At 42.7% G+C, this 21998-nt stretch overlaps 1 protein-coding gene across 1 annotated transcript in view; it reads left to right on the top strand.

The window, feature by feature from the left end:
* MYO3B (myosin IIIB) overlaps window positions 1-21998 on the top strand; it is a 259294-nt gene that overhangs the window by 64034 nt on the left and 173262 nt on the right. The window contains exon 9 of the mRNA XM_053375945.1: window positions 15088-15243. Coding sequence (XP_053231920.1) covers window positions 15088-15243 — 156 coding nt within the window. The remainder of the gene's footprint in view (window positions 1-15087; window positions 15244-21998) is intronic.

Below are 21998 nucleotides of genomic sequence, written 5' to 3'. Positions count from 1 at the left end.
TTACTTTTCATCACTCAGCTATTAAAGGCTTGGGGTTTGAGTTTCTGAGGTGGTGGGGAGTTTGCAACCACAGCGTGATACATTTACTTCCAGGTTTTCCTTAGCTGTACATTCTGTTAGGATATCTCCGTTCCACCTTAAAAGGGAGCAGGCTTTGTGAGTCACAGAGTCTGCGTATTTCCTGTTCACAGGATGTTTATGTTTTCAGTTGCTTTCGTTTCCTTCTTCTTGCCTAAGCGTACCGATGCAGACGGTCATGTTTTTCTTTGTTCTGATCAACGCTGAATAAACTTGGAAAAATGCTCTCCTGCTGTGCATCTTTTGCTGTGTGAATTCTGCTGATAGAGTGTGCACCAGCCTAAGAATGTGGCAATCTATTCTTGAGGCTTCGTTGTCGCTGATTGCTGATACTGCGTGTCTACGGGAGATCGATGGATCGTCCGGCAGCCGGCTTGAGGGCTATGATGGACTTTGCCTCCCTGGCAGTATCCCAACACATTCATGGTTATGTGGTCATTCTGTCTTGATACATATTGTATCATATGACATATATACATAAGCAATGCAGTGAACAGTTCCAGTTTTGATATTGGCCCAGTTCACATGTCATGCTAAACCATGGCTTAGTGAGATGTGCATGAGCAGAAAGGAGTTGCTGTGGGCCTTGATCCTGCATGCGCCCTCCTCTCCCATCACCGCTGTGATAGGAATTTTGAGGTCTTAGATATATGGTAATGTTCATAAGCGTACCAATCAAGCACGTACATAGATCAGCACAGGAAGACCGACCTGGAACCATTTTGACTCCTATACTGAGCAAATGTTTTCTCTGCAAGATCAAAGTGGGAAACCTCCCCATTGTCTCTTTCCTCACAAATCCTGTCTTAAGGGCACATTTAAGATATGAATAGGGTGTGAGCCTGCGACCTGGCCCAGGAACTAAGTATTTATCACTACAAAAGAATGGCCAGGCTCCCCAGGCAATCCAATCAAGTAACCTGCTAGACAGGAGATAAACAACGACAGGAGAAAAACAACATTCAAATTTCTGTTTAGACCACCTTTTCTGTGATGTAGGTATGATGTATCTGGGGTGGTGGTCTTAGGTTACACCCCTTCTGTGATGTATGTATGATGTTTCTGGGGGTGGTCTAGATCTACAGGGTGGCAATTTCAAAAGTCTTTATAAAGCCTTGTGCGCCATTTTTCTGGGTTCCTCCTCCTCGACTGCGGGTGAGGGGAGCACCCTGTTGCAACAGATCAATAAAGATCAAGCTTACTTGCTGCTTTGCTTCTCAATATTCTATGGTTGGCCTCTGTTATCTTCTCCTACCAATAGGAAACCTATGTAAGGACTCTATATGGCTCTTGGATACCCCATAAGGGAAAAAGGCAATTTTTGTTTACAACACTGCCTTCCAAACAGCTGCACGGTGGAAAAAGGAAAGCTTTTATTTGTTTTCCCTTAAACTTGGTTGTCATGTTGTGACAAACAGGGAACTGTGGTTTATAACAAACTCTGGTTAGGTTACCAAAGCAGCTTCGGAAGCGACAGCTTTAAGCTGGCTGGTTCTGAATCTGCCCGGATGTTGTTATATAAACCAGGATCTCACATCTGGATGGCACAATAAAATGTGAGTCGAAGAAAGTAAGGGGGAAGCTGCCAAAATCTTTCACCCAGTGATGCAAGAAGAGGAGAGGAATAATGAGTCCAACTCTTGCCGCAGCTTGTTCCTGCTCATGAAAATCTTACCAAACCATGGTTTAGTGTGACGTACAAAACATCTGATTGTGTTACCTTAGGCAAGAAGGTTTTAGAGGCTCCAACTTTATTTATTTATCTAAATTACAAAAAAAAATTCATCCAGATAATCTCAGACAAAAGCAAGTTCTCACTTATTTCCTTCCACGGAATGAAAAGGGTTAGCTTGCTTAAGCTACACCTCGAATTCTGTCTTGGTTTCTCTGCAAAACAGCAAAACTTTCAAGAAAGCCTCCCTTGAAGCCTTGCAGAACAGAGCCGTGCAATTAGCCATCAATCCCTTTGAAGTTCAAATTTCTTTTAAAAAGTTTGCTCCCTTTGAAGAACTGAACAGATAAAAGGCTTAAGTAACTGGAATTGGTCATTTCCTGATCAAGTGTTACTGTGGAGGAGTAGATTAAGAAGGTGCATCCTAATTTATTATCACTCAGCCTCTGGAAAGGGTATCTCACATTGACTCGAAACCCTCCTGATTATGACATATTTCATGGGCAGGTTGAAAAACAAAGGCTGCAACTGTTCAAAACATATGTTTGATACATATTTAACCTAAATTTTAACGACTGCTGCTACTACAAGTATTCTTTTACAGCTTTTCAGTGTCTGTTCACATCTAACCTTGCAACTGAATTACAAGTGGATTTGTTGTTGTTTAGTCATTTAGTAGTGTCCGACTCTTCGTGACCCCATGGACCAGAGCACGCCAGGCACTCCTGTCTTCCACTGCCTCCCGCAGTTTGGTCAAACTCATGCTGGTAGCTTCGAGAACACTGTCCAACCATCCCGTTCTCTGTCGTCCCCTTCTCCTTGTGCCCTCAATCTTTCCCAACATCAGGGTCTTTTCCAGGGATTCTTCTCTTCTCATGAGGTGGCCAAAGTATTGGAGTCTCAGCTTAAGGATCTGTCCTTCCAGTGAGCACTCAGGGCTGATTTCCTTCATAATGGAGAGGTTGGATCTTCTTGCAGTCTATGGGACTCCCAAGAGTCTCCTCCAGCACCATAATTCAAAAGCATCAATTTTTTAACAAGTGGATTAGATACATATTTGAGGCCACCCATTGTGGAATCTGAACCAAGGGCTTTTCCAAAAGAGTTTATATAGTACAATATCATTGTAGCTGTTTTATTCAACAGCTAAGTAGGCATTCTGTCATAAAGTAGCCCTTCTGCTGTGTGTTATTGCATTTTTTCAGCACCCAAAGCCTCATATTTTGTCAGCAAGTCATTATAAGACTTGCCCCCCGCTACTTGCTTTTATTGCTATAGTAAAGTGTATGACTGCACCTATTGGGCAATGCCTGTGATGTCACTACTGACAGATACCACATACCATTCACATAATGCAACCTTCTACTTTTGTGCCCATGGCATTTTGTGAACTTTCTATACTAGTAAGTTTAATTAAAAAAATTTGATTGGTGGACACATTCTCCCCCCCCCCATTTTTTTTATTCATTTTATATCACAACTAAACAGCACAAACAGGAAAACAAACAATACAAACAGATTCTTGTCTTATCCTTATTTTTTCTAAACATTGTTAGGTGAGCTTCCCCAAGTCCCCCCCTATCTGATTTTCGTTTTACTGGTGGACACATTTTTGTTATGCCTTCGCCATGCCTTAAAAAGCAGTAAAGTGCCACCTTCTTCTGCTCCTTGCCTGGTCATTTTCTGAACCTTTTTTTTCTTTTTTGAAAAACGTTTGCTTGCTGGATGGATAGTGTCTGGTTATGAAAAACCAGAGTGCTCATTCAGATCAGTTTGCAGGACAAAGAAGAAGAAGAAGAAGAAGAAGAAGAAGAAGAAGAAGAAGAAGAAGAAGAAAAAGAAGAAATCCCAGCACTGTGGTTGAGCCCCATCGCCCTTTAGCAAGATATGTCCATCTCCTGAGCTATTATTTGGAGTCAAGATATTCCGCTAGGGGCTAACCCATATATATTACCCACAGACTTCCCATGTTCTGTGTGGCCATGTGGTCTGCTGAGTGCAGACTGAAAAGTGGTTGAAGCAATGAATGGGATTCTTAGCTTAGGATAACGGTCTACATCCCAGCCGTCCAAAAACAGCTTCTACCACTACCATCCTCCATCCAGACAAGCGAGAGGAATTATCATAGTCCAAGAACACATTCCACCTGGGCAAAAGAACTCGAGGAGGGCTCAGAGCAGAACCAATGTCAGTTGTGGAGAGTGTCACTTGCGGAGAGAGGATGTGGCCTGGGAATGAGGGATGACCATGGAAGAGTCCCAGGAAGAAGAAGAAGAAGAAGAAGAAGAAGAAGAAGAAGAAGAAGAGGAGGAGGAAGAATTTGGATTTGATATCCCGCTTTATTACTACCCGAAGGAGTCTCAAGGCAGCTAACATTCTCCTTTCCCTTCCTCCCCCACAACAAACACTCTGTGAGGTGAGTGGGGCTGAGAGACTTCAGAGAAGTGTGACTAGCCCAAGGTCACCCAGCAGCTGCATGTGGAGGAGCAGAGACGCGAACCCAGTTCACCAGATTACGAGTCTATCCCTCTTAACCACACCACCACACTGGAACCAGACAGAGAGCTGGGAGGTTGCATTTGGCCTATGACGCTAAGCTTCCCCACCCCAATGAAGTTTATTCCCATAAGCTTGGATGACTGGCTAAGAATTTACTCACTTGTAAGCTCTATATTTTCCTCAGAACTGAACCTGAGTCCTCTTACATTTCTCAGTGCCTTCAGCAAGTTAAAACTATTGGGGGGCGGGTGCTCAAATAATTTTGCTGCCAGAGGATTTATTGCAACTCGGTTTGGTGGCATTCCAATAGTCGAGTGTTTCTCTTTCCAGCAGGAAGGATTAGAAATTTATGATACCTGGTTCTAAGAGGTGGATCGATAGATACATAAATGTGTCTTGTGTACTAGAATGTATATTATGGACTTGATAATTGAATACTGTGTAATACACTGAATCCTGCTTTGTGGAACCTGAGTGTAGCAGTAGGTAGCAAAAAAATAAAAATAAATCAGTTGTTTATCATGGCATGCTACTTTTGGACCCATGTCCTCAAGGCACCTCTGTTATGGGGGTGGGGGGTGATTTTCCTGAAAGGCGGTGCAGCTCTAGAGATAACACTGCCTGGGTACACGGTGATGGCAGGGATCCTATGGAATTGTGATGAGAGACAAAAGGAAAGCAAAAAATGGCCGCAGGCAAAGCTATCCCCGTTTTCCTTCATTTTCTTTTCAACAACAGCAATATCATGCAGCAGTCTGAAGACAGGCAGGTAGCGGGAACAGATGAGCAGATGTGAAAGAGCAGACGCATCATTGGATCATTATTACAAATGGGTTTCATGATGTGCTTGTTCTCGTCCACCTGTCTGCAGCGTGTGACTGGCTTAGTGTTGAGTCAGAGCTACACAAGAGAGAGGTAAGAGATGAGCCATTCAGGCAGATGGCTGCGTATGAGGGAAAATGGGAGGGGGAACGAAGCATCTTCCCAAAGAAACTCGCCTTTCAGTGATCACTGTAACAAATGCTGTTCCTTTCCCTCATGACAGGCCCTGCCGTTGGGCTGAGTGAGGCAGTTGCCTTAGGTGGCAAATGCTAGGGTGGTGAGAGAAAAGTGAGTCATTCAGGCAGGTGCTTGTTTATAGTAGGGTGAAGGGACTAACCATTTAGATTCATTTTCCCAAAGGTTTGCTTTTCAATTCTCATAACGTGGTCCTTTTCCCTAAGGGCCAGCCCTGCTATTGGGCAGTGTGTGTCATCTGCCTCCAGCAGCATATGTTGAGGCGTATGGAGAGTGAGTTGTGGTGAGGTGTTCAAGAACAGTGCTATATGTGCCTTGTAGCTTGCCCTCGAAAGATTCCATGAACTGTGTCTCCGGAAAATTTTACACATCACTTGGGAAGACAGGTGAACTAATGCCAGTGTACTAGAAGAAGCAAAGTGTCGAAACAATGATTCTTCAACATCAACGTGGTTGGACTGGCCATATTGTTTGGATACCTGATTATCATCTTCCAAAGCAACTGCTCTATTCCGAACTTAAAAATGGAAAGCATAATGCTGGTGGTTAACAAAAGAGGTTCAAAGACTCTCTCAAGGCAAATCTAAAAAAATGTAATATAAACAGCAACAACTGGGAAACACTGGCCTGTGAGCGCTCCAATTCGAGAACAGCCTTAACCAAAGATGTCATGGGCTTTGAAGACGCTCAAACTCGGGACGAAAGGAAGAAATGTGCTAAGAGGAAGGCACGCTTGGCAAACCCTCACCGTGATCGGCTCCTGCCCGGAAACCAATGTCCCCACTGTGGAAAGACGTGTGGATCCAGAATTGGCCTCCACAGTCACTTACAGACTCACTGTTAAAGCCATCTTCATGGAACGCAATCTTACTCGGCTACGAGTGATCGCCACATAAGAAGAAGCCCTGTGCTCCTATACTAGCCTGCTGCCATCTGAAGTAACGGAATACAGTCATACCTTGGGTTACAGATGCTTTGGGTTGCACAATTTTGGGTTGCGCACTGCGCCAAACCGGAAGTACCAGAACGGGTTTCTTCCAGGTTTTGGCGCATGCGCAGAAGCACCGAATTGCAACCCGTGCATGTGCAGATGCGGCGCTGCAGGTTACAAATGTGCTTCCTGCACGGATCACGTTCGCAACCTGAGTGTCCACTGTATGTTGAATCCATTTTCAACTGCTGGTCCAGTCAGCTTCTGTACATTAAATGGGAGGGGTAACTTGTTCATTGCCTCAGTCAGCAAGATTCCCCTGTGCCTGTTTACCCTTCCCATCCCCACTGCCACAACCTTTAAGCCTTTGAAAGACGTGGCTTATAATAATAAACGTTTCTGTTGTTGTGTTGCTGGATTGCTTGTTGTTTTGAATTTATCTCGTTCTCTCACTAAAATGGATTCAACATCTCCAATGAGGCTGTGGTGTACATAGAAGGATATAGCTGTTCCGCCCTTCTGTGAGTGACTGGTATAATCTTAAGATCTCCTTTGACAATTAATGTCTCTGTAATTCCAATGAGGTTTTAAAGATTGGGAAAAGAGCTTTGTAAAACTGGAGATGGACATTTGTTATTATTGTTTATATGCACAGGAGGAAATCATTCCATCCACATCCCCGTCTGTCATCAGTATACGGGGATCTGCCTCAGGGGAGGACAGAGTGGTTCAGCTTTCTTATCGGGAGAATCCTTGGTGGGACTGCTGAAGTGTTTAATGGAGGGGAAAATTAACATCTGAGTTGCAGCTGATTTTGTGACATGCAGCTGCCCGCTACAGATGTGACTTGCTTTGCTATTACGTCTTGTTTAAAGGTAAAGGTAGCCCTGACTGTTGGGTCCAGTTACGGACGATTCTGGGGTTCCACACCCATCTCGCTCTATAGGCCGAGGGAGCCGGCGTTCGTCTGCAGACAGCGTCTGGGTCATGACTAAGCAGCTTCTGGCGAACCAGAGCAGTGCACGGAAACTCCGTTTACCTTCCCGCCAGAGCGGTACCTATTTACTTGCACTTGACGTGCTTTTGAACTGCTAGGTTGTCAGGAGCAGGGACCGAACAATGGGAGCTCACCCCGTTGTGGGGATTCGAACCACCGACCTTCTGAGCGGCAAGTCCTAGGCTCTGTGGTTTAACCCACAGCGCCACCCGCGTCCCAGGGGGTATGGTAGGACGTCCCTAGTTTCATTGGCAAAATTTTGGAGGGTATGAAGTTATGCGATCCCTGAGCCATCTGAAGGCAGCCCTGTATAGGGAAGTTCTTTAATGCTTAATGTTTTACAGTGGTACCTCAGGTTAAGTACTCAATTCGTTCCGGAGGTCCGTTCTTAACCTGAAACTGTTCTTAACCTGAAGCACCACTTTAGCTAATGGGGCCTCCTGCTGCCGCTGTGCCGCCGGAGCCCGATTTCTGTTCTCATCCTGAAGCAAAATTCTTAACCTGAAGCACTATTTCTGGGTTAGTGGAGTCTGTAACCTGAAGCGTATGTAACCCGAGGTACCACAGTATTATGTTTTTATATATGTTTGAAGGCTCCCAGAGTGGCTGGGCCAATCCAGTCAGAGGGTGGAGTATTCAGTTTCCTTTAAAGCCCTCTTCATGTATTATATGTGTAAAGCGGTCCACATGATTAACTATCCTGTCGTTTCCTTGATGTCCAAGCATACTATGAGGGGGAAGCCTATTTGCCTAGATCTCTACCCAAGCAAGCTGCTCTCTGGAGATGTCCGCATCCGATGAAATGATAACTAGCATGCAGCCCTTTACATTCATTCACTGCATGCAGATACATACTTTTGGAAGCTTACCAGATTTTTCAATGTGGACTCATTGTTCCTGGAAGGTGGAAAGTTTGATAGCTGCTGCCTTGGTTAATATGTTTCTCCCTTCTCCAGTTCAATAAATAAATGCAAACACTGGCCTATATCTGTTCTGGCCACCATCATGTTTTCTTTGGTGAAGGAGATCTGTTTCTGACAAGATATGCCACCACCTCTGCTTCGGTTGTGAAATCTATTTCTATCCGTTTGTTCGTTCGTAAATATTTGTTCGCACCAGCTGGTTCCCCTTTCATTCTTCCGATTTGCTGGCTGCAAAAAAATGGCAGTTTACATTGTGCACATAGCTCTGTCTGCCTCAACAATGTTATCATCCGAATGCAAGCCGCTTGCCTGTGAATTAGGCCTCTGTGTTGCTTGTTCCAGTCTTAACAAACGCTTCATCTTTGCCTGCCTGTAATTGTGACAGAATGAAATTGGTGCTTAGGAACCTGTAATATTAGATTCTAGTAACCCAACAGACAGCTAATGGCTGCCACTTCTGTTTAACGTAATGACACTAATGAATTCTGAGGATTACTTTTCAGCTAGGAAAACATGATGGAAGGTGCTGGAATTTCAAATTAGGTGATGGATTTGCATCCGTTGAGGCCAATATGCGCAGCATATTTGTTTCCTTTTCAGTATATTTTATTCATATTAACAATGGTCATCCACCATTAGGGCAAAATAGAACCATAATATTAGTCAATAGGAATATTTGTTAAAGTGACTGTTAAGATGCAACACCGTAAGTCTTCTTCAAGTGCTACTGTTAAACCTGCTGCCTTAGGAGCAATTAGAAGTTATTGTCCTCTCATCAGTGTTGAAGAAAGAATCGAAAGCCAAGCCAATTGGCTTCTGTATGTGGAATGGTAGGGACACCATTGTGTCCTTCACCTCAGGAAGCAAAATGCCTTGGGCTGGCCTTGTTCCCTTGTAGATGGAACAGAACTTCTCCTTTGTGAGCTGACACACAGTCCCATCAGCTGGTGTCGCTGAGGTGATCTGGGATAGTTCTCTAGAGCAGGCATCCCCAAACTCGGCCCTCCAGATATTTTGGGACTACAACTCCCATCATCCCTAGCTAACAGGACCAGTGGTCAAGGATGATGGGAACTGTATTCCCAAAACATCTGGAAGGCCGAGTTTGGGGGCGCCTGCTCTAGAGCTATATATTATTGATTCGATACGTTACTTTTCATTATAAGGCTAGCAATGCTGTGGGCTTCCAAAATACGTTTTGGGGAAAATGGTTTTGGGAAATACGTCATTTTAAGAAACCTAGAATGCTAAACCTTAGAAATCTCCCTGGTCTAGGGCTTCTTCAGTATATATAAAAAAATGTCCAGCTTATCTTTGAACAAGAGGAAAGTTCCTAATGATTGTGATTGTGCTGCCCTATATTTAGCAGTGCCATCTCATAAAATAGCATGCTTTGTAACCTTAACAATTGCTGATGTGATGTTGGCTAGGTTGGCTTGAGAATGGTACATTAAATTAATCTCCTCTGAAAGAACTGGAGACTGGGTGCTAGATTGGTTTAAGGGGGAAGAGTGGCAGCTGCCTTGGATATTGAAAGAGTTTGCCCCTCTCTGGATCCACCCCTGAGTTCTAAAGTCTCCTCAGTAGGACACCCCAAAACCACCGTCTGGGCTACAGAACTTATCAAGGGGACCCAGAGCTCAGTGCAAGTAGGTTCCTTAAGATATCTACAAACTTTTAACTCAAATAGCAGCTATTCCTTTTGCTCGAGGCTGGCCCGGACATTAGGCGAGGTGAGCCCACTGCCTCAGGTGGCCGAAGCCCCTGAGGCAGTGTCTCCATGGGCACCCGCCACCTCCACCACCATTGGAGAAAAGAAACTGGCGTTGGTCCCGATTTCTGGTGAGATCTTGCGGAGTGTGTGAGATCACACCTGAAATAGGTGCTGCTGCCGGCATGGCTTCCCCCCTAGCGATATAGGCAGTGGGGCAGGTGGCAGCAGCAGCAGGGAATAATAGTAGTAATAATAATAATAATAATAATAATAATAATAATAATAATAATGTATTATTTGTACCCCGCCCATCTGGCTGGGTCTCCCCAGCCATTCTGGGCGGCTTCCAACAAAGATTAAAAATACATTAAAATGTCACACATTAAAAACTTCCCTGAACAGGGCTGCCTTCAGATGTCTTCTAAAAGTCAGATAGTTGTTTATTTCCTTGACATCTGATGGGAGGGCGTTCCACAGGGCGGGTGCCACTACCGAGAAGGCCCACTGCCTGGTTCCCTGTAGCTTTGCTTCTCGCAGTGAGGGAACTGCCAGAAGGCCCTCGGCGCTGGACCTCAGTGTCCAGGCAGAACGATGGGGGTGGAGACGCTCCTTCGGGTATACTGGGCCAAGGCCCTTCCTGATTCATCTCAAATGGCAAAAAAAGGATCCGCTGCCACTGCTTTTATCTCAAGGAGTTCAGGGGATTGTAGTCTTTTAGGAAGAGGGGCTGCTAATTCTCAGCCTCACTAAACTACAAAACCCAACATTCTTTGGGGAAAGCCACAATGGTTGCTCTCGGGTCCTGCTGGCACGCTTCTCGTGGGCATTTTGTTAGAGCTGTATTCAACTAACCTGGCCCACTAATGGAAGCCAGTGCGATGGTTTGTGTTAATAGGGCTTCCCCCTTTCCCCTGTGCATCCCTGCTTCTCCCAAACTCTCTCTGGAGAATCAGGAAGAACCCACAGAATAGCATGTTGGAGGAAGAGAGAGGGAATTGTTCCACCTGGCAAGCAGAAATGAAGGAAGAGTGTGATGTTGAATTCCTTCCATGGTAATGGAGAAATCAAGATTTTGTATCACATCATGAAACCGTTTATGATCTCGGCTACTGCAGGTGAAGCTTCTTGGTTTTCCTCCTTTGTGGTTTCCAATGCTAAGCAAGCTCTGGTATTCTAGGCAGCTTAGAGAGAAGAGCTATAGCTGAAACATGTATGCACAGCACTGTTCAAATGGGTTCGCTTTTCGTACTGGCCTTTAATTCTAGGAAGTCGTCATAAAGAACCAGTTGCGCCATTAAAAACGGGCCATTTTCAATTGCATTGCTGTTTTCTCTTACTGTAGCTGGCGGTTGGTATTTAGTGAGTCTCTCGCCTTTTCTACAAAGGGGGTGATAAACTTGGAAGAGAGACTGACAAGCATAATATTTTTTAGATGGGGCCACAGTGACTTTTCCCTTTTTTTAAAATGATGGGTAAGAAAACAAAAGAAACACAGAACCTATAAAAGCCAAATGACTGATTTCTTTCCATGGGAGGGCAGGAGTGGTATTTATAACCTCTGCAGGAGGATAGATATAAGGTGGTTTTTGTTGCTTTAGCTTTGATATCAGGAGGCTCCAGTTCACAGGGGATACTAGAGTCTCTTGATCGTTTGTAAAATACTGTAGAATGTTTTCTAGGCTGTTTTGCTTTGAAGTATACAGAAGAGCTCTGTGCAACCAAATATTTTTGAAAGGTATTTCAACAGGCAGGTGTTACTTAAGGATGATTCTTTAAAGATAACAGAGACTGGGCTTAGTGTCGTGAGTATATTTTGTCCTTTTCTTATTAATGAAATAATTACAGGTATTATGTAAAGGGTGTGTGTGTGTGTGTGTGTGTGTGTGTGTGTGTGTGAGAGTGTGTGTGTGTGTAAAACACTACATTGTCACTGATGCTGATCATCTGTAGAACTTTTAAAATATGCTGTTTTTATTGCCCGGCTGTGTAAAATGGCTCTCATTGTTTGTCCCAAAGCTGTTTTAAAAGTGTTTATGTGAAAATGATTGCTACACAGGGCATTGGTAAATCTGAAATATAGAATTAAACATGTGAATCTGAAAATGCGCAGCCAAACAAATTCAGTTCAGGCTGGAACTAATATGAAACTCTTGAAAACTATAGGGTAGGTTCAGGAAATAATTATCATGGTACATTAGAGCTTATATTCTCTTGGTTCTCAAATGGTTCTCTAATACGACTGAACCAAATCAAGTTAAACTAATGTGATCAGACATAATAGGGTGTGTGCTTAAAAAGAATTTTTCTGACTCTTCCATACATTTCTATATTTAGAACACATTATTTTTGCTTAATCTGAAGCCATGTTATTCTGAATTCTAGCATCTTTTATGCCTTGCCAATTGCACAGTGTCAAGTTTTATAGTTAGAATGTGTTCAGACCTTCAAAGCTCTCTGTCTTGTACTGCTTCTTAGCAATGAACTATTCTTTTCTGATAGTTTCTTTTATTAAGTCATTTATTTATATTGATAAACTAACTGAGAAGCCTCCAGACTGAGCTGAAGCTAGTCATCCCTGAAGTTAGTTATGACTGACGCGTTAACATTCTTTTCTGTGACACTTTTATCTCAGATAACATTAGCAGGATTAGGACCTCTGTCTGCAATTACAGCTAAGCATCACAGTGACTGTGTTTCCTTTAAAATATAATGCCAAATAATTCCGGTCAGTTTTGGCTGGCTTGTTTCATTCAACCAACACCTACAATAGTTACCTCACTCAGTTATCATTCAATAATACATGTGAACAATGGGTTATAAAATTGTTACTAAAATGTTTCTAAACCTAATGGTCTTGGCGTTGAGGTGCTCAACGGTGGAACAGACTCCCACAAGAGGCGGTGGAATCTTTCCTTGGAGATTTTTAAGTAGAGGTTGGATGGCCACCCATCTTGTATGACCTACCATATTTTTCGCTCCATAAGACGCACCTGACCATAAGACACACCTAGTTTTTAGAGGAGGAAAACAAGAAAAAAAGGTATTCTGAACCAAACAGTGGATGTATGATTTTTGTGGTTCCTGCTGTGGCCACAAAACATGTGATCTGATGGTAAATTTGGGGTGACCCAAATCAAAAATCCTGAGGATCCATGTGGATCCGTGCTTTGTAACCACTTTTTTGCACCATTGCAGCCCCAGGCAACAGTGGGTGCGTGGTTTTTTGGTGCAGGCTGTAGCCATGGACATGCTATGTGATCTGATGGTGAATTTGGGGTGAATTTGGGGTGACCCAATGTAAAAATCCTGAGGATCCATGGGATGGGCTTTTACCTCCTCCCTCCCAGCTAGCCTCCACGTCCCTTATCTCTCTTCCGATCCCACTGATCAGCTGTTTCCTTTCAACATTCCCTTCCCTCTTGTTTGCCTTAGTGTCTTTTCCTTAGCTGGAGCAGTTTTTTGCTCCTCCTTTTCTTCTAAATTCTCTCCTTCTTGCTCTAGTTTTCCTATTTCCCCCTTTGCAAGTTTGCTGTCTTTACCTCCCCCCTCCCAGGCAGCCTCCTTTATCTCTAGCGTCCCTTATCTCTCTCCCCGATCGGCAAATGATCAGCGGCTTTGTTTGAACACCCACTTCCCTCTTTCAAAAAAGAAAGCATGATCTGCTTTTTGCCCCTGGGCAATTCGGCTCCAGGGACCACGCATTCACTCCATAAGACGCAGAGACATTTCCCCTTACTTTTTAGGAAGAAAAAAGTGTATCTTATGGAGCAAAAAATACGGTAGTTGAGATTCCTGCCCTTGGAATCCCTTCCAACTCTATGATTCTATGACATGAGCTGTAATGTTGCACTCTGAATTCTTAAAGGGTATGGGTGATACCAATTTGTGCTCATCTGCGAGTGGAATGGATTTCTATGAGCAGGACGGGACTCCCCCCTCTTTTCCTCCCTGCAGTAGCCTATCCCATACCCCCAGAATATCTTCAAGACGCACATACACGGACTTCTGCTTGGGGAATGTCAGAAATCACCCAATATTTTATTCACATTTTGTACTTTTTGAGTATAGTGCTGCATGAGGTTTAGTGACTCTGTTGAGATGCTTGTTCCCACGTATAAGACACCCAAGCATTTCATACATTATAAAAGTCTGTATGCAAAAGCAAAATAGCAGAAATCAACAGTGGGGAGTAGAGTAGAGTAACTGTAATCTGTTTGGGTATTTTAGATTTTGTATGTTTTATATATATACCGTATTTTTTTGTGTATAACACAACCCCTATTTTTGGGGACTCCAAATAAAGAAATCCCCCATATGCACTATCCGTGTATAAGATGACCCCCAGTTTTAAACTTGAAAAAATAGGGGGGAAATATAGTCTTATACATGGAAAAATATGGTGTGTGTGTGTGTAGTTTATTTATTTGGTTTTTCAGATTAAAAATTTACGCATAGCCAACAAACAACAGAAAAACAAGATTCCAATGAATCTCCTGGACTTCCCTACTCCTCTTTGTGGGTCCTGTTGTTAATCATTTCCTCCTGCATCTTTTGTGATAATCCAAATCTTTTACCTCTCCATTGTGTCCAAAATTCACCATTAAACTACAAGTGATATTCTAATCCTACTAATAATCTTAACTGTTTATGATGGTCTTTAAGATAAGTTATAAATTTTCCCAATTCCTTATTGAAATTTTGGTCTTCGTGATTTCTGATTCTTCCGGTCATTTTAGCCATTTCGACATAATCCATCAACTTGAACTGCCATTCTTCTCTGGTAGGGACTTTATCTTCTTTCTATCTCTGGGCCTAAATCTTCTATGTTTTAAAGTAGGGTTGCAAAAAAATATTTAAAAATCCCCTAGATATTTTTTTAAAAAAACTGTTTTATCTTTTGTAAACTGCTTTGTGACCTTTTACGATCAAGTGGTGTGTAAATTTTTTTGAAATAAATACAGTGATACCTCGGGGTAAGTACTTAATTCGTTCCAGAGGTCCGTTCTTAACCTGAAACTGTTCTTAACCTGAAGCACCACTTTAGCTAATGGGGCTTCCTGCTGCCGCCACGCCACTGGAGCAGGATTTCTGTTCTCATCCTGAAGCAAAGTTCTTAACCTGAGGTACTATTTCTGGGTTAGCGGAGTCTGTAACCTGAAGCGTATGTAACCTGAGGTACCACTGTAAACAGTTTTTAACAGAACTGAATGCTTGTGTCCATCTATGTATAAGTAACTTAACTGCTGCATTTTTCAGGTGCCTAATCAAGGACTTCGAAAAACGCCCATCTGTCACTCACCTTTTGGAACATCCCTTCATAAGACAGGTCCATGGCAGAGACATGGCACTCCAAAAACAACTGGCAGATCTCATTCAAGCACAACAACATTTAGGCTCCGTAGCCAAGACAAGGTACTGTTCAATTTCGCTATAGCCGTACTACAAAGTTCCAGAAATTTATGACTTTTAATTGTGAGACATATATTGCTTACGCAGATATCATATAATGCCTTAAAGCTTTTTGCCCTGGTCCAGCAAGAAGGATCAGTGTGTCCCAACTGGAGGAACATCGCAATGGGCATTCCCGTCGATGACGCTCATCTCGGCTGCCCTTGAATCAGCTAGAAGCATCTTGGGGACCATGGGGCTGCATTGCCTCATCAGGATCCACCAGTTCTTATGTATGACAGGTTTACCCATAACTAGAGCTGCTATATTGTTCTAATTATTATGGATCCTTACAAACAGTAATTATAACATTCCATATAAATGGAGAGCTCCAAGGCAGCGGAAAACAACTTTCTCATTCATGTCTTTTAATCACATTCAGCCGTAATGGAAGCATCACATTCCAGTAGTTTCTTGGATTTACTGCTAAGACTAACAGTGGCATGCAAAATTAATAAATGAACTCTTAGCAGGGAACATGCTCATGTTTTGTGATTTTCGGGAGGGCAGAAGATTCAAAATGTGAATAATAAAGTGACAGTGGTGAAACGTTAAGGGTCCGAACCTTGATGTTTCGGTTCACCATTGGCCTAATATTACCACTAGTATTCGTCTATAGCTGGGTACTTAATATTCATCAGGAAAACCTTCTTTTCCAGTCCAATCTAGGGCTAGCTTCAGGGAATATCTCTTGGTTTCATGGCTGTCCAGAGGGTGGCAGGATTTCGCTGTTTTCAAAGTGAATTTAAATGCAAATGAAGGCTCTTCGTCTGCTCTGCAATCATTTCGTAATATGAAATTCGTCTGGCTGCTAGATAAGCTGTAAACCATTATTGTAAATAAATACCTGCTAATGTTGATGAAGAAAATTAAATGTCATGATTCATAAGTCATAAAAATGTATGTGCATATCCAGCCAGAGTGAATGTGCTATTTGAAAACCAAGGGCCTTTAAAAAAAAAAATCTTTAAAAACAAAGTAATAGATGCAGTTTCAAGGTGAGTGTGACTTTCCTAATTTCACTGCAACTGGAATTATTCCACATGCTTCTAAAGCAAGGGTCTAGAATGGTCAGACTTGCTCCAGGAGGCTGGTCTTTTATGTTTCTTTTCCATCTCCCCCTCCTTGTTTTTAAGTAAACTGTCTTATGAATTCTCTCCCTGTTGATGGCTGCCGTTTGCAATTTCAAAAGAAAAAAGCCTGCCATAAGGGGCAAACTTGGCTGCTGCGCCAAACACTAATGAAAAACATAGACACGTGATTCCACACTCAGAGAAAATAAAAGACTCTGAGTGCACGCTGGCCACATTTCTCGTTTCATAATCTGTTTTGAGAGTATACCTATATGGGTGATAAAAGCCCACTTGTTTGCTGTAAGAGGCCTGGTCTGTGCACCAGCAGAATAAAGAGAACTCTGAGGTGGAAAAGTGACCTGTGTCACTTCAGACTGCAATGGGTGAATATCATTGCTATGATGAAGTATAGTTGTCTGTGGCTAGCTAGGTGCTATACTGAATACAATGTCTGGAGCAGCTTGTTCAGTGGTGCAGGTAGGTAATTTTAGACTCCGCATTTAATAGTCATATTCTCCCCTCCTTTAGATGGCAATGTGCACTACTACTTTCTTCAAAATACAGTAAGCTTGCATCTTGGGAGGTCCCGGGCCACAGGGAAGTTAGGCTGGCCTCAACCAGAGCCAGGGCTTTTTCGGCTGTGGCCCCGAACCACTAAGAGCATTTGGGCCCATAATACAGAGCTGCCATGGCTTTAGAATTCAGAGCCAAACTACATTACCCTAAACTCCACTTGATGTATTTGTGCTGGACTATGCCATTTCAGACAGCAAAGAGAGCACTGAAAGTTGCAGTAATTTCATACAAACACAAATTAGCATGGTAAGGGGAGATTATGACAGTGTTCAGAGAAAGAAAGAAAGAAAGAAAGAAAGAAAGAAAGAAAGAAAACATCCATTGAGAAGAGGCCAGCGATAGGTATATTACACAATGCCGCTGACCACGATACATGATACATTCAAGCGCATGAGAGCTGCTCAGTGTTTTATTTATTGTTTGTGACTATTTTTGTTATATTGCTCAAGGCAGCTTACATAATTACAATATAACAAAAAACAGTCATAAACAATAAATTAAACACATCAAGAATTTCAACAGAATTAAACAATGTCCACATTGTCATACTAATGTCATAATAATGTCATAATAAAATCTAAAAAATAAAGATGCAAAAAAAAAAATACCAATTGCAGCAGCAGCAACAACAAAACCCCTAAACAACATCCCAATCCAAGAGTCTGCTCAGCAGCCTCAGCTTTTGTAGCTGGAGTCAGTCAGGGCCCCACCATTCCAGGCCAGGTAGAAAAAGGCCTGCAAGGCAGGAAGCAGGTCTTCCAGGATTCACAGCCAAGATGGTCTCTCTTTAAAGCTGTTTCTCCCACAGACAGTAAATGATTCTCTGGCCACATTCACAATATTATATTGCAATATTGCAGTTATTTCTGACCTGCTTTGCAAGATACAACTCTTAGCAAGTTACAAGTAACATTCAGTCTTAGCCCAACAAAAGTTTGGCTCCCTAGAACAACAGCTAACACTACCTGCTGGTCCATGCTGGCTCTCTAGGCTGGCTCTCATCAGACAGCTTTTTTAAGAACAGCAGTCTGTCTCTAGCAGGGAGGTATTGCAGCTGGAGTCAATTCCATTACCAATCTGAATGCCGTTAGCTGCAAGAAACTAGCTTATGCCCAGCTTGTAATTTTCTTCATACACCCTGTTAGGACTCAGAGATAGCACCAGGCAAAGCTAAAAGGAATAGCAATTGGGTTGTAAAATGATGGGTGTGCAGAATTGAATGTGGTTTTAAAATGCAGTTTCCTCCACACATTGTCTGGGCGAATACCAGGGGACAGATTGCAGACCTGTAAAACCTACTGTGGGCAAGGAAGCAACCATTTTGCAGGCTGATTACATTGTAAATGCTAATGATTACACAGATTCTTATTGTAGTCGTGGCATGTGTGATGTTGCAATTAAGGTTGTGCCAGTGTTGTCATTATGACTCCTCTGAAATATACTCAAGAACAGAGCTCTCTGCCGTGATTGTACTGACCTAGTCAGCATTTGAACTGCACTGAAAGTTTGGTATTGCTGCTGTAATTGAGGTCACCAGGTCTATTCTGCTCCCACTGTGCTGAAGATTTTCCTTGTTCAGTGTTGCAATTCCATCTTTTCAGAGAAAGAAAGAATGTGGATCAGACTGTTGCTATTCTTCATATAAATAGAGGGAATTCTTTGTTAACCTTCATAGGGAAAAGGCAATGTAGGTAGGAGGAAAATGAGGTGTATGCTGGCAATAACTCTAGGGCAAAATGTGTCTTTGGGAAATGTGGCTTAGTAAATTTCCTTTCGCCAGAAAATAGAGGGCAATACTCCAGTTCTTCCAGTACACAGGAAGCTATTCATAAGAGGGTCAAAAGTTTACCTTGTCTTCCCAAATCGTTAAGTAAAATCATAATTGATTGGAGGAGAAATTTGTCTGAGACCTTGTTATTCACCCCATTCCTAAGTGTTGTTCTACTCTACCCAGTATTGGGAATAGTTTGGGCCAGACCAGAAGATTAGAGGGCAGTTTAGTGGAAGCAACCAGAGAGAGAAAAAGTGATATCCATGTGTTGACAGTGGTAAAGTTAGCAACATGGTAAAGTTAGTAAGTTTCCAGGGAGTTGTGGGCAGGGTTGTTGTCATATATATATGCGGGAACTGAGTTCCCTTACCTTTTAAAAATTGTTCTTTTCTTCTTTTCTTTGGCGATCACTCGTAGCCAAGTAAGATTGTCTTCCATAAACACGGTTTTAACAAGGAGTCCGTAAGTGACTGTGGAGGCCAATTCTGGATCCACACATCCTTCCACGGTGGAGACATTGCTTTCTGGGTGGGAGTTGATCACGGTGTAGCTTTGCCAAGCGTGCCTTCCTCTTAGCACATTTCTCCCTTGCGTCCTGAGTTTGAGCGTCTTCAAAGCCCATGACACCTTTGGTAAAAGCTGTTCTCCAATTGGAACGCTCGCGGGCCAGTGTTTCCCAATTGTCAGTGTTTATACTACATTTTTTAAAAATTTGCCTTGAGAGAGTATTTGAACCTCTTTTGTTGACCACCAGCATCACACTTTCCATTTTTAAGTTCGGAATAGAGTAGTTGCTTTGGTAGATGATAATCAGGCATCCGCACAACATGCCCAGTTATATGGGGGCTTAGGACCTCTGAAGGTCTTAATACAGCTCTGTGTGTATGGTTGTTATCCCACCCAACATGCATGTGTATTACAGCTCCACTTTCACAGAAAATTGTAGCCCTTTCCAAGGATCCTTGATTGCACAGAAATGTCTCTTCCTGTTTGAGCAAATGTGAGCGAACCGCCCCTCCCACCAGACCTTCCCTGCCCAACATGTGAAAGTTGAGAACAGAGAGGGCAGAACTGAGGGCAACGTTGGGCCGGGGGCATTGTGAACAGAAGCCAGGCTTGGCTCCCCTCCTATTCAAAAAGTGGCACTGTCTCCCCGCCCCACTGCTAAAACAACACCCAGGGGTTTTGGCAAGGAGGTTGATAGGTGGTGTTGCTGCTGCTGCTGCTGCTTCCATGGCAGCAGTGGCAGAAGAAGAATACAAAGTGTGGCGGCACTGTGTGTGTATCAGGGGGTGTCAGCCCTTTAGTGGGCTGCCAAGCCCATGCCAATTGGTTGTTCTCTTTCTTAAATCTTCTTGTTGTTTAGTCATTTAGTCATGTCCAGCTCTTCGTGACCCCATGGACCAGAGCACGCCAGGCACTCCTGTCTTCCACTGCCTCCTGCAATTTGGTCAAACTCATGTTAGTAGCTTCGAGAACACTGTCCAACCATCTCGTCCTCTGTCGTCCCCTTCTCCTTGTGACCTCCATCTTTCCCAACATCAGGGTCTTTTCCAGGGAGTCTTCTCTTCTCATGAGGTGGCCAAAGTATTGGAGCTTCAGCTTCACGATCTGTCCTTCCAGTCAGCACTCAGGGCTGATTTCCTTCAGAATGGATAGTTTTGATCTTCTTGCAGTTCATGGGACTCTCAAGAGTCTCCTCCAGCACCATAATTCAAAAGCATCAATTCTTCTTCTTTAATCTTATTACCACTTACGACACCATCTGTGACATTATGATTCAGCAATAGTGAAGCAGCTTGCACAAAGCTGAATTTTTCCATTATTGTCTTCATCTTCCATTTTGGTCCGACATGGCTGGTCTGGTGCTTGCTGGAGTCGGTGGTTCTTTGGTTTTAGCAATACCCAGACTAATAGGCAAAAACTGATAAGACCAGCAGATGAACATGAAGCAAATTTGTTGTTATACTTCCAGTATTGTCCTTCTGAGTACAACATGCACAGAGAAACAAATGCAATAGATACTCCCCCTTTTCTCATATTTGACTAAGAAGTTTTCTTAGCAGCATGTGCTTTTAGGTTGGTTTTCTTTTTAAGTCTTCAGTAATAAAACTGACATTTCCCATTGCCCTGGGGGGGAAGCACAGTGGGAGTTTTCTATTTATTCGGAAAAGTAGTTCATTTGCAAGCCAACTCAGCAATTAGAAATGGCTTAGTATAAAAAGGCTGTGAATATAATGTACCCTCAATCCAAACACAACACTTGCAGCCCATCCGTGCACCAAGTAAGGATTGCAAAGGCATCTTGGGAGTCGTTCTCAGTGGGTACCCCTTGGCTCTGAAATGCCTTTCCCCTAGAAACTTCACCAATGCCTAACCATGTCCCAGAAACAATGCAAGGCTTCTCTGTTTCAACTGAGCTGGCACAGGATGGTCTTGGTGAGAGCAGATTAGAGCAAATAATTCTTAATTTACAGAATATTTCATCTAAGGAGAATAGAGCCATTCAGAGACAGGAAACTGAAATGATCAAGAGGAGAAGACCTACTCAGGAAGAAGTCTAAAGGAAGAAGACAAGACATTATATTTATGCGCAACAGTAGCCGCAAGGCTATTGATTGCGAAAAATTGGAAAAGTGGTATTCGACCGACAAAAATAGAGAGTGGCTTGCCAAATTATTGGAGTACTACAATATATCCAAAACAATGAGAGAAATTGGAAGGATCTCAAAAGGGAAGATAGACAGGGACTGGAAGGTGTTTAAAGGATATTTGCAAAACTATATTGAAAAATCAGAACTCCTATTAGAATAAACAAGTTCCGTTTTAAATACTGGAATACTAAATAAGATGGATAACAATGTGTAATAGAAAAAGAAGCATGAAATTAGGTTAAAGGTGTGTGAAAGAAAGTAGTAGAAGTGGAAAGAAATTGCAATTGAGTAGATTGGAAGTCTAACACAAAGGTGGGGTGAGGGGTGGTGGATGGTGATGGGAAAAGGAATTATCTGTGGGATTGCGTGTAGGTATGTTTGAACATTTTTAAGGATTGTATGAAATGTATGTTTGTATATTCGCAATATGTGTGTATTAATGCTGAATTATTTTAACAATAAAAACTTTTTTTAAAAAAGACCTACTCAGATTACGAATTTGGAGCTTTTTAGTTTAGAGAAACAGCGAGTAAGAGGGGGACAAGATAGAGTTGTATAAAATTATGCATGGTGGGGTAAAACTGGCTACTAGTTATGGTGGTTATGTTTTATCTTCTGTGTTGGATGTGAAGGATCTTCAGTACA

Source organism: Podarcis raffonei, chromosome 1, assembly GCF_027172205.1.
Source record: "Podarcis raffonei isolate rPodRaf1 chromosome 1, rPodRaf1.pri, whole genome shotgun sequence".
NCBI classification, from domain to species: Eukaryota; Metazoa; Chordata; class Lepidosauria; order Squamata; family Lacertidae; genus Podarcis; species Podarcis raffonei.
The sequence above is the reverse complement of the archived record's forward strand: the minus strand, read 5'-3'. Positions and strand labels throughout refer to the sequence as shown.